This window comes from Corella eumyota, chromosome 6, assembly GCF_963082875.1.
Source record: "Corella eumyota chromosome 6, kaCorEumy4.1, whole genome shotgun sequence".
Classification (NCBI taxonomy): domain Eukaryota; kingdom Metazoa; phylum Chordata; class Ascidiacea; order Phlebobranchia; family Corellidae; genus Corella; species Corella eumyota.
This window is the reverse complement of record NC_137495.1, coordinates 5,656,470-5,672,497: the sequence shown is the minus strand read 5'-3', so window position 1 is coordinate 5,672,497 and position 16,028 is coordinate 5,656,470. Positions and strand designations below refer to the sequence as shown.

The 16,028-nt window shown below is 29.2% G+C and overlaps 2 protein-coding genes across 2 annotated transcripts; both read right to left on the bottom strand.

The window, feature by feature from the left end:
- Positions 1 to 718: 718 nt before the first annotated feature.
- On the bottom strand, positions 719 to 7,819 carry LOC145755132 (uncharacterized). The gene is made up of 9 exons (XM_082571344.1): positions 7,706 to 7,819; positions 7,324 to 7,460; positions 5,839 to 6,022; positions 4,505 to 4,674; positions 3,379 to 3,547; positions 2,753 to 2,784; positions 2,266 to 2,370; positions 1,737 to 1,941; positions 719 to 1,575 (listed from the first exon to the last, which is right to left on the bottom strand). Exons 1-9 carry the CDS (start codon positions 7,764 to 7,766, stop codon positions 1,457 to 1,459), a joined length of 1,182 nt encoding a protein of 393 aa, XP_082427470.1. The 5' UTR covers positions 7,767 to 7,819; the 3' UTR covers positions 719 to 1,456.
- A 2,805-nt stretch (positions 7,820 to 10,624) lies between these two features.
- On the bottom strand, positions 10,625 to 15,101 carry LOC145755714 (uncharacterized). The gene is made up of 7 exons (XM_082571963.1): positions 15,047 to 15,101; positions 14,740 to 14,891; positions 14,089 to 14,275; positions 13,765 to 13,958; positions 12,113 to 12,278; positions 11,007 to 11,038; positions 10,625 to 10,795 (listed from the first exon to the last, which is right to left on the bottom strand). The coding sequence occupies exons 1-7, from the start codon at positions 15,099 to 15,101 to the stop codon at positions 10,625 to 10,627; spliced, it is 957 nt and encodes a 318-aa protein (XP_082428089.1).
- Between the last annotated feature and the right edge of the window lie 927 nt (positions 15,102 to 16,028).

The window sequence follows — 16,028 nt, the reverse complement described above, 5'->3', positions numbered from 1 at the left end:
TTGTGTTTTTTTTATTTAAAATTTTTGCCATGTGCTGCTACCAGCAGTATAACATTTATAAAGCTTACATGCAGATGCTAGTTTATAGTGTAAAAGTTTTTTAAACTGATTTAGTTTACAAATACAAGTCCCCGATCTACTCTTGTTTTAACATATTTCCGTAAATGATGTTTTGCAATAAGATATTTATTAGTTACACAATCAATTTTTGCAATTCTGTTCGTATCAAATGTTCCCTTGTTAACGATGTGCAATACTTGTAGATTTTTATTTTCAATTTTACTGTATTTAATTAATTGAATTTTTTTCATGATGTTTGTTCTTTAACAAAATATAAAATAATATCTTTACATGTTTTAAACCCTATAAAATCTTATTTCGTGTTCTGTAGCGCCATAAAATATAAGCAAAATTAAAATTTCTGAAAAGTGTAAAGGTTGGCCGTAAAACTTTACTGCCTTTCACCCGAAGAATATAAAAAAGGAGGCAATGCAAAACCAGTCTTCCTGTCTTACTTTTGATTGACGTTTTACTATCAAAATTGATATAAATCAAAATTGTGGTCTGTAAGCTCGCCAAGGACATGTTCGGTTCTAGGGAATGGATTGTAAAATTAAAAAAGGAGTAAAAAAAATTGAAAATACAATTTTTTTGTTTTAAACAAAAAGTAAAATTAAAAACTTATTTTAACATACAGCTTTAATATTTTGTACGGAGTATTTAATGCGTCTGTATAAAAATAACAAAAAATGAACAAAAACAGATAATTTTTTTTCAACATGGCTCTTTACAAATGTTGCATAGGGCAACTACCCATAAGCTTAATGTGCGAATATTATAAAGTAAAAAAAATTGTAAAAAAATAATTTAAAATAAAAAAACTAACAAACGATTCCGAGTGATGTACAGGATTTTCACCCAGTCGTGATATAAATGTTATAACAAAGGTTCGTTTTAGGCCTACAATTTTACAAGAGTTTTAAAAAAGCAACTACTTTTTAGAATGTATTTTTCTTTAAACCTTTCAATTTAGGGTTTTAAGTAAATTTATATCGGTTAGGTTTTATAGAAGTAACAGTTGCAAAAAACTGTAAGTGGGTATGTTTAGTATCCAGGAATTTGTTTTTAGGATACTTTGCTAGTAATATAATCAACAATATAATTGCCACAAAGTATAGCTTGCATATAGTAAAGCAGCCAAAGAAATATGTAGTTGGCAGTATTATTGTGCTAAACTCTTCAAAGAAAGTTGTTTTTTGAGGAAGTTGTGTTGTCTTGATATACATATTTAGCTACTTGATACACTCTTGGCTTAGGCAGTAGAGAGCAAAAGAAATACTGTTTTAAAATATTAAACGTCTGGGTCACTAAAACGAGGAAAATTTTAGGAAGTGTGTTGTCTTCAAAGTAGTTAGATACAACTACGTAATAACACAAAAGTTGTTGACGAATAGTTTTAAATAAGACGAATACTGGCTGAGGTGGAGTTGTTTTGTTTAGCAGCCTTAATCTCCCTGATACGAGGACAGACGACAAGTTTTGTCAGAACACATGCCCATAAGCAGTCCGAGTTACCTAAAAAGTAACTTGTAGTGTAAGAATAGTTAAAAGTTAAGGTAGCTATGTCGCTATAACTCACAGCAACTATTTAATTATGCCATATACTTTAACTTTTACGAAAACTGAATACTGACATTAAGATTTAGATATTATAAAAACTAGCTTTTACTAATTACCTCCACCAACTTGGCATTTCTCTGGTCCGCAAAATTCAAGAAGATTTTTAGTAGCGGCGCACTGACAAAACTGAGGCGCCAATGGACACTCTCTACAAAATGGTGGCGGCAGCACACAGCCTGGTTGAATTGTTTTATCACTGCTCCTAGACTTTGCGGTGTCGTCTTCGGTGATTTCCCCTGACCTGACTGTTGGAGCATTTTCCTAAAAAAAAGATGAATAAAATAAAATAAAGAGAGTTTAACACATAATTTAAACTTTTTAGTTTACAATATTATGAATTATAGTGCCCAATGACTACTTCGCACTAAACTTAAACAGCAGAGTTCCAAGTGCATTTGTACAGTATTTTATTGAGTTGATGTTATTTAATGATTTAAAGATGACTATCCTGCACATTTTTAGAATGTAATTTCCAAAACATATTTATTGTAGAACCCAATTACTTGAAATCCTACTTTAAAAATGGTAAATATCCCATTTTGTATAATCACATAACATACACAACATGTTAAACCTTGTATTTACCTCCAGGCTAATTTCTCTCTCCAGCATTTGCTCGAACATCGGGCAGTGTACTTTGCATAGCATAGGTGGTATTATATCAATGTGAAGACTACATTGCCTCTGCACCTGTAAATATAAACTACGTGTAAAAACAACTAAGTAGTCTGCAATTTTGTGGTTTAGAATTACATTAACACAATCACATGCTTTTTAGTATTTTTGTGTAAAGGCTAAATTGAACCTAGTTTTGACCTTGGGCATAGCCTAATCAATGGAATTTGTGACAAAAAGTGTAATAAAGTGGCCCTGACTTATAAATAAATAAATTATTTTAAATAAATCTTATAAAAGAAACAATTAATATGACAAATCAATTGATTTACTGTAATATTTATAGCAGTACCAAGTACTTAGTCAAAAATATCATGATAAATTTGTTTACCTAAATTAAGTTACCAAGTGAATTATATAATAAAATTATATTTAAATTATTTTTATTCGCACTTACCTCAATACATTGTATATCTTGTTCTGACATAGCTGTAAAAACAAAAAACATAAGTTAATTTCAATCTTTTTTTTATTTTTAGACAAGGGAGTTTTATTTAAACTTTTCTTTATTACAAACGTTGAAAAAATGTTGACGCGACCAGAAAATTGGATAAACGTCATTCGTTTATAACAACAGGTGAATGTACTAGTTATTTCGGAAATTTCGTCCTATGAAAAGCTCATGAAATCACGTTGTTGACGTTATTCAGATATTTATAAAAATGTTAGCTAATATAGAAAACTACCCTATACCTAATATATACAAAGATCACATTTTTTGGTGAAATCATTGTCAAACAGATTATCTTAAGAAACTGATACAACTATAGTTAGAAATGTTTTTAAACGTACCAAATACGGTAACAAATTATTTGAACGTTACGCTAATTTAATAACACAAATATTTTAAACTTGAAACTTGGATTATAAATTTTTTTTAAATCTTTCCAAGTAAGAGGTTTTACCTTTGGCAAATTTTAAAACGTTTTAATATTATATATACCAAAAAAAAACATTAATTAGATAATAAAATTGTTATCATAGGTAGGCTTTTAACCTAACCTACAAAAAATTAAAGCTTACCATAGTAAGACAAGAAGAACACGCTGTTTTTAAAATCGCAGGTTTCAGACAAGCATTCGAGTTGAACAAGGACGTAGTTTTGTTGGTTAGGTACATCCGTCACCAAAATCGCAGCATCTTGTTCGCCGAATACGTCACCAATGAATGACGTACTTCCGATGTCGTAGATCTGAAAAAAAATAACGTCATCAATTTAATTTTTGCCAAGTTTTTTAAAAGTTCGTCTATATGTAAATTTTGTTTTTTTGTTTTAATTAATATAGGCCGGTAATGACGCAAACTTCATTTTAATTAAAAATTTTAGAAACGAAAAAATGACAGACAAAAACTGTTTAGTTTTCTTATTTACATTAAAAAAAATCGTAGCCTACATTTTAACTTTGCTGTTTTGCTTGCCTTTAAGCTACAGGTTAATAGAACTGATATGAACCTAATGCAATTATAATTAAAGGTAACTTTGTTTATTTAAAAAGTTATCGAAAAGTGACATGCACAATTTTGCTTTGTCACAAGTCAAAAAAAAAATCAAACAACTTTAACCATTTAAAATTTCGGGTTATGCTGTTTTTTTTAAACAAATGCTTGCCATAATAAACAGATTAAAATTAGTTAAGTGGTTTAAGCGGTAAGCATCTTAGGTTTAAAACTGCTTTAAAAAATTTTAGAATTCATTTTTTATTATCAACTAAAATAGTAGAAAAATTAATAAAATTCTTTGCAGTGACATTTATTCAATTAAAAACAATCAATTACATAAGGTAAATATTGCTTATCGTTTAATATTTATTTAACTCTTGATTGGTCTCAATTTATTGTGGGATTTTAATCGTTAAGATATTTACGCCATAAATTAGCAACTGATGGTAAATTACGACAATAAAAATGCTGACATAATTTTCGGACGACGTATGGTAAATATGGAATCAGCATTTTGATTGTTGTTGCGTCAACTTATTTAAAAAAACTGTTGATAAGTTTCCCAAAAGTTTGGTCAAAATTTAAAGCGTTAGCAATATCGAAAAAGAACTTATTTTTTGTATGTTTAATTAGTAATTCGTCAGGCAATAACTGAGAACATATAGGTTGTTTAATGTCTTTCAAATTAAAAAAAAATTAAGATACTTACCGCCAGTTTTACGCCTGTTTGTAAAAACACGTTCCTTGCGGAGAAATACAATCTCTTGCTCGGCCCTAACATTTTTGGAGTTTCGACGAAAAAACACGTGGGAGGGGCTTGCAGGTTGTAAAATCTAGGAGGGAAGGATAAGTAACCATCTTTTAATACTTGACATCCACCTATAAGAAGTAAACATATTTAAAAACTGACTTATTCGTTTAAATAAAATGGCTTATTATATATATTTTTTTCTACATAAATAAACTATATTTAAAATTTGCTTTAAGACAAATGTTATATTATACTTTTTATAAACACAATTAGCTAATATAAATTTCTTATGCAACTAATTGAATATTATTGGGTTTGGATATGTGAAATTATTTTGCAATATACGTAAGCACAAAGTAATGGTTTAAATCTTTAAAAACGCATCGGCAGCACGATCTTATCATCACATACAAACGTGCTAGCTACTTTCAATTTGTGAAATATACCCGATTTGTGACGTCAAACCGTGTGAAAATACTAAAAATTACTTCCGCGTTTAGAAAAACTGGCATATCACATCATTCGCATGTCGCAACAGCGTGGTCGAATTATATCAGTTATGGTTTTAAAAAAGTACCTTAACCTTTAAACGTTACTTCTATGTTTGTATATCGTGTTTTAGTACATTTAAAATGTCTCGAATAACGCTTTTTCGGGAGATTGTAATCAACAACATTTTCATTTGAAGTAAATATACGAGGACAGGTTACTTTCTTACAACAGAACAATAAAGAAATGTAAAAACTACACAACCGATTTATTTTTCTTTTAATAAAAATAAATAAACAAATTTTTTTTTTTAAATTGTACCCATCATGTTTTAAGTCATAAATTTCCAGGGTGCGTTTATCTCAATTACGCGGATTTTACAGCGGTTAAGCTTCCAAGTAAAGTTTATGTTTTTAGCTTTTTTCCTAAATATGGCGAACCACAAAAACCCAAACATGTAATTTCTCAAAACTGGGATTGGCACCAGTGTCATAAAGTTTACTTTATACCCAAACAGTTGTCAGTAATTGTGCCATAATATAAGATTACGAAATCAGTTATATTTTTTGTTCCCTTTTGACGACTTTCTTGTTATTTTTAAAGTTTAAGTGCTGGTAATGAGAACAACATGAAAAATGACATAATGGGACACGAGGACTTTTGTCAGAAATTAAAATTAAAAAAAATTAAAATGACAAAACCATTAAATTTCACATGTTTTTTAATCATACATTACGCCTATGACTTAATTAACTAACTTTAAAGTCATTTAAATTACGTCAGAAAAAAACGAATTGACTCACTAAAATACTGAATGGTAAATGACGTGTTGCTTCTTTGTATTTGGTAAAGGTCCAGCCAAACTGTGTCCACGTTTTCCAGGACAATCTCAAAGTTGTCACGTTGTTCAAAGTAAAAATGTTTCACAGTTTTTCGTCCGTTTTCCTTGACTGCGACCACCAGCGTGGCCGAGCGAATTTCGAAATTCTAAAAAAAAATTTTTTGAAACCGGAAGACACATCAAAACTTTACATGCACATTTGTGTGTTTGATTTGTAAATTAAATTGTCTTTTAATAATTTAAAATTTTCTAGCCTTTGTCCAAACTTTTTAAGGAACCCTCCTTCTTTCAGTTTTGGTATCACTAAAATCTATTAAGTATTAGTGCCATTTCCTTATCACCAATGTACATCAGCGCTAATGTAAGCGATCATGCTAAATAACAAGCCTATTGGTTTCAGTTAGCGACGTCGCGACCATCAACACCAAACATAATACCTTCTAATCTATTTAAAAAATGTTTTGACTGTGGTCTATTACGCATTAAACTTGTTGAGCATGTTACTGCGGTCTAACCAAAGTGTTTTTTTAAAGCTAAATACGACTTTCCAGCTGTTTTAAACTAAACAAGTCAAACAACTTTTTAATCTTTAATCAAGTGTATATTATTAAAAACTGATTAATTTAAGAAGCTTTTTTAATTACGCGCAGTATGTAAGGAAGGCAAGCGTTTTAAGGAAAGCACATTTTTGTAAACATGTGATTGAAGCATTTGGGCAACGCATTTATTTCAAAAGTGTTACGAGTTTTTAAACAACATATAATTACTGGCTTAAGCAAAAGTCCATTGGCCTATTATCGCCATGTTAATTGGTAAAAAAAAATTCCTAATCTAAAACTATGTGTAAACTAAATTGAAAGTGCGTAAAACATTTTTAGTAGTAATTGAATATTTTAAATATGTCCTAACTGCCAATGTTTCGACAGCTAGTAAATTGCTTTTGTAAAGCCATTTATATTAATTAAAAAATACATGCAAGAACCCTTCTTTATTACTTATAAATATTTTGCAATGGTGTTGTAACTTTAGCCGAACTGGTACAACTTAACAATCATTATTATATGAAGCGGTGTTACAATTCATGTGTTTAAATCTATAACTGCGTATTGTGTTCTAGGCAGCATATTAACAAGGTTCCATACATTCCACATTAAGGCGTGGTATCGATTAAATCGTGATAAGCGTGCTCTTAAAATAAACATACATGTTTAATGTAGATTTAACTGCTAAGAAATTATTCTAATTGTGTTTTGATATTTACGTTAAAGACATATTAAACTGTTTTTAATACTTTAACAACGCGCCTTGATATTAAAAGGTAAAAAAAATGCTAAAAAACCTAACTGTAAATCAATTCAAAAGAACGCACTAATAGATTAAGCCTTTTAAACACAAGTTAATTTACATAAAATTGTTTCTGAATGGCTTAAAGAATAAGTTTTGTTACCTTGAAGGATAGTAGTACGTTTGTTGACATTTTTGTGGAGATTTTCCAAAATTGGTAAGGCTGTTGATAAAAGTTGGAATTGCTGCTATATCGTATCACGCCAGTTTCTTCTGAGCAAATCGAGTTGATTTTGCATGCTAAAAATACAAAAAAAATTTAAAAAAAAATTAAGTGCCCATTGCTAAATATAGAATATCAACCTTAATTAAGATTTTATCTTAAAACTTAGGTGTGTATATGCTCTCTATTCACAGTTAAATTAATTCTTACAGTAACAGTTAAGAGTTAAAAGCTCTTTATTCTTACATATTCTTTTCTAAAGAAAATTTAAGCAAAACATAATCAATTTTTAATTAGTTAATATTTCAACAATTCTACTAACCTGTACTTGAATATACTTGGCATACAAAAAGAGAAACCAATATCGCTTGAAATATCTTCATTTTTAAATTTTCTGATTTAATCAACCTTACACTAAAGCTTCTAATACAATTTAAACGCTAAAATACAAAAAACTCATTTTTATAGAACTTTCTTTCTTTTTTTTGTTTTTGGATTTTAAATTACTGTTGACCTTTAATGCATTTGCGCACGCTAAAATCATGTAATGATGTAAGTATTTAGTAATGTACATAGCCTTAAAAATTAGCTATGCAAATTTATTTAGTGTATATAAAAAACATTAAACTGCTAAACTTGCATTGCTTATTTATTTGCCACCTGCAGTGTACGCAGCTACCAGTTCAAATTACAAAATATGCGTTTTCTTAACATTTTTATATTAAGTAAACCATGGCGTATTGCCCTTGGGCCCAAGTTAACTTTTTCGACGCTAAAAAAATGAGATGAGAATTTGAAAGCCATTTTCCGGCCCAAAATAAAATTAAAGTGACTCAAGCCAATTAGAATACACGTAAAAATTTCGGGATTTTAATTTTTAGTCATCCCGTTTCGAAACGTTATATGAGTATGACCCTGACGAAGGTGAGTCAGCAAAAAATAGCCAATTAGTAATTGAATGATTTTATTTAATTTACATTCACGAAAAAATTCACACAATAAAGAAATAAAAAATAGATACAGGGTCAATATTTATTTCAATTGAAGATAATTATTTAAAATTACAACCACTTTCGCAAATGGTGATTTACGGTAACCAAAATAGAAGAAGATAAAATACATTTTAAAAATATTTTCTTTTTTAACTTCTCCTAACTTTAGTCATTCATTAAAGAGTTAAAAAATCGCGAAAAACTACATTGAAAACATGGCACAGTCAATCTCTCCCCGAAAAAAAACTTATTCAAAATATTTCTGACGTCACAAGACTTAAAGTTAAAGTCATCGGACAACGCCTTCCTTACAATTCAGGGAACTTGAAATAAATAAACGCACGTTTTCTTGCGAAAGAAGGTTATGTTACAAAAGAAATTTTTGTTCTCAAACTGGTCTTACAGCAATTTGATGCCAACTTTTAGTACCTTGGTCTTTTGGCAGACGAAAAACTGCGCGAATATGCAGGCTACAGTACAGCCCTTCTCTGTAAAAATAAAACAACAACAATTAGAAAAAATATTGTAAAGCTACCACAAAAAAACTTTAAAAATTTTCACCAAATTTAAAGCATATAATCTTCAAATTTCCAAAATGAAAAAGTCGTTTTTTAAAAAAATTTAAAATGCAACTTGATAATAAAGTTCATTTAAAGCAAAACCTTTTATTACTTTAAGAAAAAAAAACACAAATCTCAGTAAAAAAATACGCTGATCAAAACATTCCTAACATAGTTTTAAGTTTCCGAGAGGAAATGTTTTCCCTAAACCGCTTCGAGCTACTTTAAAAAGTTTGCATTTTATTCTCACATTCAAGTTAGGTAACCTTACAGGCAAAAACATGTACGAACTGGTACATTATATATTGCTAAGTGGCAGATGTTTATCACAGAACCCTATAATCTCAATAAAGATTTTCGCTTTTTAAAACGCGGTTCATATTTCAATAAAAAAATATGTGATTTATATTTATTGGTTTATCCAATATGGAAAAAATATGTGATTTCAACTAATAAAATTTCTTAATTATTTTTTACCGTGACAGTTTTTTCTATACTAGCTTTAATAGAAAAATAGTTCAACCTTCAAAAACCTATTTTTGTAAACAATTTTGGATCCTAAGCATAATACACTACATGTTTAACGAACATAACTTGTAAGTTGGCCATCTGTTGAATTACTAAAGTTAACAAACAATAGGTTAAGCATATAGCTTACGTTTAAAGCATTGCGTTTTTCCGCAGAATTTCCGAAGGTTTGTATTTTTGGGGCACTTGCAAAACTTCTCGTGGATCGGACACGGAATTCGTTTTCGATCGCTCTTCTTTCGAATATAATTGCCAGATCGTAGGACTATTTGGTTGTCCTGAAAAATTATGTTTTATTTTTTTTGATATATTTCTTTTTTTTTTAATTTTGTTTGTTTTAATGATTACACCTAATTGACAAGATTTGATTATCACAGACGGTATGCGAGATGCTTTTTGTAAAATCTTTTGGTGTTTGCTTTAAAAAACAAATAATACATTTGATAACATGTGAACTACTTAAATAGATTTGATAACATGTGAACTACTTAAATGGATTTGATAACATGTGAACTACTTAAATAAATTTGATAACATGTGAACTACTTAAATTGATATTTAAATCTATATTAGTATAAAATACAAATAAATAACCTATATATTAAAAGCTTGATACAAGAAAAATACGCCAAAGATAAGTTAAAGTTTCAATAAAAAAAGAAATATGTCTCTTTAGATTTCGCAATTACAGTATCATGAAAGGTTAAATAAAATTGCGGACACCCTTAGGCAATATTTGGGGTATGGTTAGAAATCCAAACCAGTACCTTCCGTACTAGCGGTATTAAAACCGCAAAACACGTGCTACAGGCCGGTAAAATTTATCTAATTACTATTATTTGATACAGTTATGAACGTTTACACCTTACGAGATTAATCAAAGTTATGTGCCAGCACAGTTATTAAACTATTTCGGGATAATAATCAATAAAAGTATGATATGTGTGATTTTAATTTAACGGCAATAAGCATATTCTCACCGCATTAATAGTAAGGCACGCGCATAAGTAATAGTGTTAGATGAAAAAGGGCTTAAAAGTTAGACAACTAATTCTACATTTTTTCGATTAATTGTAAACGAAAAAGTCTGGTAACTTCACGGCTTATTTTTTAGATTATTATTTTAGATTAAGACATAATAAAGCATTTAAAATAGCTTAGTTAAATTAGGATTATACTTGAGTTTACCTCAGCAAGCTCAAAACTCGACAAAATGTTTGAACCAATATCCATTTCGTATTCTTCCATTATCATATTGTTAAGTTTTGGGCAGGGAACGTCACATATTTCTTGTGGTATTGTATAATTTGAGTCACTGCAATACTTTTGCGTCTAAAAAAAAATAGAAAAATTAAAAAAAAAAATTCGAAATTGTACGAAAAAAATAAATTATTGTTTATTTCACCAAAAGTCAATTTAAAAATATAATTATTTTTTGTCGATATTTAAAATAAAGATTATTTTTTTTAATTAGTAAAAATGTCATATTCAAATCAGCCCAAAAATTAATTAAATTTTTTTCAAAAAAAGCAAAGTTATTTACCTCTATGCACTGAATATCTTCTTCTTTCATTGCTGTTAAAAATAGAATAATAAAATTAAATTTAAATAAATTTTTGATTAAAATTCTAATTTTAAATTGAAAATCGCCAACGTTAAATGCCATTCAGCGGAGATAAGTACAGAGTACAACATTTGGATGACTCAAATTTTTTTGACACTTTTTAAACGGCCGGTCAGCTAACCAGTTAAGTAAGATGAAATAGGTTAATGGTTAATGGCCTATCCCGTGACCTTTTTAGATTCGTGACAGTTATAATAAACTGATTAGTTCAACCATTTGTATTTTTCTTCCATTTAACGCCAAAATTTTAGTTATTCAGGTATAAACCGGCAGCGTGGTGTAGTGGTAAGAACACTTGCTACACCACCATGAGGTCGTGGGTTCAATATCCACTGCTCTTATACTGTAGCGCCCTTGAGTAAGGCGCTACAAAAAGGCAACTCGAGACTGGGCTGGAGTAACTGATGTTACTCTATGTTCAGGTCGCGCATTGGACCTTCCCACATCGAGGATAAAGAAATTTAAAAATTTAAAACAGCTAAAAATAACACAACCCATCATGCGATAGTGCAAAATTAAAAAAATAGTAAAGGGTAAAGCGACATTTTGTAATTAAGTAATTTCAGGTCAGAACTAAAAACCAAATTATTTAAAGTTTAGTTAAATGTTACCTCATATGCACTTTAGACTTAATGGTTATTAAATACTAACGTTGCGTCATTTTTTGTTCGTAAATAAGTAAATTAAAGGATATAGTAAATGTATTCATATCCTGATTTTTATGAATGCAAATCGAAAATGTATTGTCAAAACGTGTTTTGGCTCATAGGAAAAAGGTGACGCAATATTGATAGACAAAAATACCGCATTTTTATATTCATTTATCTTTAATGTAAAAGGGTGGACTTTACAGCTAGAACAAAGGGTAACTTGTGCTACACTAATCTGTTCTTAAGTTACCTTTGCCAGTGCGATTTGCAAAAGAAGTTTAAAATAATATGGATCCAGAGCGCAAGGATGCTAATTTTTAAATAAAAAGTTATTAAAACCAAAATACTAATTTTTTTGTGTACTTATTTACTTACCGTAATAATTAATGTAAAAAGCTGTTTCGGTTAAGTCGCAACTCTCTTGTAAACAAGCAAACTCAATCATGATTGGTTGTCCCGAATCGCTCTCTACTACCACTGCGCGGAAGTCAATATTCGATTCCATCTTGGCCAAAATGTTTTTGGTACGTACATCCCAAATCTAAAAAATGAAGCTTAATATAACAATAGAAAAAAAAGCCTTAGGTTTTGAGTACATAAAATGTTGTTTACATCCAACATACAATTACAGAATATTTTGAATTTTGACATTTTGTTTTGTCTTAGATTACATTTACCACAATATTTTTTGCGGCGATAAAAAGCGGCCTTCGCATTCAAATTACACCTAATGGGCTGTAATTGAAACCGATTTTGATCGAAATATGTTTTAAGTAACACAAAAATATACTTTGTAGTCGTTCGAAAACTGTTCGCTAATTTGACTTAATTACTGCTTCTGCCTTTGAGTGGGTTGAAAGTTTACACGATCTAGAGTTAAGTGTGTGAAAATATGTATTTTTAAAGTAAAATTATACTTGTTTTTGTATAAAATAATTTTAAGCATGTAATTATGAAGATAGCTTAGCGGCTACCAGGCAAAATTTGCACTGGAATTTACATAACTGGTAGACCTAACAAACTTTTATTTAATATAAAGCCTTTTTTGTCATTGCAGCTTTAACTTTTATGACATTTAAATTTATATTGGCATCGGTATGTTAAAAATTTAAGAAAATAATTATACAAATGTCATCAGATCCAAATCGTCAGTGAAAATATTGTAACACACCTTTTTAATCCAGCATATTGCAAACTAAATATTGAGAACGAGGATTTAGCGAAAGGTTAAATTTTTCCATGTCAAAAACAAATGCCAAATGTTATAAATACAACATTTAGTAAAATAATAAAAAATTCAGCCATTTTAATAGGGCCCGACCATGTTTTAATGTGGCTAAACAGTTTTAATATATGAGCCTTAAATTATTACCCCATCCCAAGCTTAAGTTATTAAGATAAGTTTAATACCATTCGTCCTACTTAAAAACCTGTTTACCAAGCTATGAAAAGCGATTAAGACCCACACCTATCTTTAAACCCTCCATTGCAGCAGATTAAATAAAACACACTTACAGATTATAATATGTTGGTGATTTACAATAGGTTAATGTAAGATAGAAGAATTGCATACAGCCACCCACAATCACAACTGGTTTGGAATTCCATTTAAAAACATGTTTATTCATATTTTTGTGTAAGATTTCAGGTTTAATATACGACTAAGAACACCGTTTAATACATTTGTGCCAAGTCTAGACATTAAGGCGGAATAACATGACATGCTTGTTTAACTAGACACCTGCACGTGTGGTATTAGTTAATGACATAAAAGCAATATAGATTAATTATTAATGCTGACATTTAATAAGGTGATCTGTAACTTTCGGAGTGATGTTTTTAATTAAATATTGTCGTTAAAAATGCAATAAAAATCCCTTTAATGTAGAACAGTAATAAAATTGCCCGAACCCAATATTAAAAAACATTTTTTTTTTAATTTACAGTGCGTATGACTGCACGTTCGAATCCCATCAATTCCATTTTTTTAAAGTTTTATGCTTTTTATTTTAACAGTATAAACTTACCGTCAAACTTTGCCCCTCTGCCAACGCCACATTTCTCAAACTAAAGTAAAGTCGTTTCCTCGAGTTCACGCTGACCGGGTTGATCACCCAGCAAAAGATCGGTCCCCTCTCGGAGGTAATTCCTGGGGTCGATAGGGGACCGGGCATGGGAAAGTCAATCCGATATTCAGACATTTGAAGAACGTTACAACCCGCTATAAAAAGCATTTTTTTTTTAAATAAAAAGAGTAATGAAAAAACAAAAAAGAATAAGTATAAATTGCATTGTAATATTTAAGGGGCTTTTTTAAAGCATATATTAATAACAAGCAACATTTAACGTACTGTAATATTCAAGGGCAAAATTTGGCGTTCGCATTGCTTGTATTGGAACATAGATAATGGTTCCAACTGTATTTTCTAATACGACTTCGAAATCACCAAGATCGCCGTAAAAATATTGAGTCGTATTTTTGTGTTTCGGTTCTTGGGAAATAACGACGACCGACGCATATTCGGACGAAGTAAAATTCTAAAAATGTAAGAAAATAAATTATAAATAGAAAACTGTACCTATTTATATCCAAAACAGCCTAAAATAAAATCCTGCATAAAAATAGTTTACGTCTCAGCACAAAACGTGTTTGGTATACTATATAATAAATTTAAATCCTAAAAATATAAGCAGCGCCCAAAATTTAACCAAAATAGTGACACATTCCAAAAATATGCATACGCAAAAAGAAAAAATAGTGTCACGTATAAAGCGTAAATTAATTGCACTCTGCACCCTTTAAAAAGAATATATAAATAAACACGTTGTTGATTATTAATTTCTGCTAAACTAACATTTAATTATGTATTGACAACTTCACATTGCCTGTACAATGGCTTATCATATGTTTATGCTCTACAAAGGTATTAAAAATAACAAAAGTAAAAAAACAAAACATGCATCCAAATTAACACCAAAACTTAAATATTGTTATTTTTTACCTTAAAAGCTAGAATTAAGTTAGTTGGTCGTTGACTTGGTTTAATATACCAAGCTCGAGATCGAGATTTGATCTTTTCGAGTGATGTCACCGACGAATCTGATTGGACAATGTTGTCACGTGGTTCGGTGCATATCGAGTTAACGGGGCAGACTGAAAAAAAAATACCATTGTTGATATATTTAGTTTGAAAATATTATCAACTTAAATATTTAACTAAAAATTTAAAAATTAATATTATTTTTGATATTAGTGATTATATATTCAAATTATTTAAATACGTTTGTTTTTATTATCGTTTTACTTACGCGAATACACATGTGATACCATAAAACAAACAAGCAAACAGATTATAATCTTCATCTTGGTAACGTTTATTATGTTCTTATTTATTAAAACAGTATAAATTTAATTGAAATCTAAATATAAAACAAATTAATTAAAGTAATAAAATTGCAAGTTTTTTTAATAAACTTTTTTAATTTACTTTAATTGACTGAACTCAAACTAATTAAATTTTATTTTAAAAACTATTTTAAAAGTATATTAACAAATACAGTTAACTATATATTTCTATTTTATTTATTAAATTTAATTTTCTTTTAAGTAATTCTAACTTTTTCGAGCTGGCTAAGACTTCTCAGTGTATTTTCTAAGTGTTCTTATCGAGCCTTTCTTGAAGAAATCAGTAACACGGGTAAATTTGTTTCACAAACAAATTTGTTTCACAAACAAATTTACCCACAAATAAGATATTGTTTTATAATTATCGCATAATATGACTCATATTTAAATTTTGGTGTAGGCGAAATTAAAACGTTGTTGATATGAACTCTATGACTAACCTATTTTTTGAAATGTTCTTTAACTAGACTTACGCTAATAAAATTTTATAGTTTCAGGACTTTAAAGTTAAAGTGACAGACTAATAAAATTATTAATTAAAAATATATCTTTGTTTTTCAAATTCTATAAATTTGTTTGTTAAATACTTTTAATTTATCAAGATTTAAGTTTCTAATTAAAACCACTCACAATGAAAATAATATAGATTGCATTATAGTGACCAAAACCTTAACAAATACTTTCGCGAAATAAAACTATCCAAAAATAAATTTAATATGTTTAGAAAGCGCATATCTATTTTCACCATTTTTCTATTGTTTTCAATGTCAATGTACTTATACCTTTATTGCTACCACCCAAGACCAAATGCGACTGACTAAATTTAAAGAGATAATTTTTTGCTACAAAATGGGAGGGGCCGCGATTCAACTAGCGTTTTTAATT

Excerpts from the sequence above, each read along its gene's own strand:
- LOC145755714 (XM_082571963.1), bottom strand. The coding sequence starts at position 15,101 with ATGAAGATTATAATCTGTTTGCTTGTTTGTTTTATGGTATCACATGTG. Across the intron at positions 14,892-15,046 it reads GGTATCACATGTGTATTCGC|TCTGCCCCGTTAACTCGATA; the intron begins GTAAGTAAAACG and ends TTTTTTTTTCAG. Across the intron at positions 14,276-14,739 it reads ACTTAATTCTAGCTTTTAAG|AATTTTACTTCGTCCGAATA; the intron begins GTAAAAAATAAC and ends TTACATTTTTAG.
- LOC145755132 (XM_082571344.1), bottom strand. The coding sequence starts at position 7,766 with ATGAAGATATTTCAAGCGATATTGGTTTCTCTTTTTGTATGCCAAGTA. Across the intron at positions 7,461-7,705 it reads CCAAGTATATTCAAGTACAG|CATGCAAAATCAACTCGATT; the intron begins GTTAGTAGAATT and ends TTGTATTTTTAG. Across the intron at positions 2,785-3,378 it reads GTTCTTCTTGTCTTACTATG|CTATGTCAGAACAAGATATA; the intron begins GTAAGCTTTAAT and ends TTGTTTTTACAG.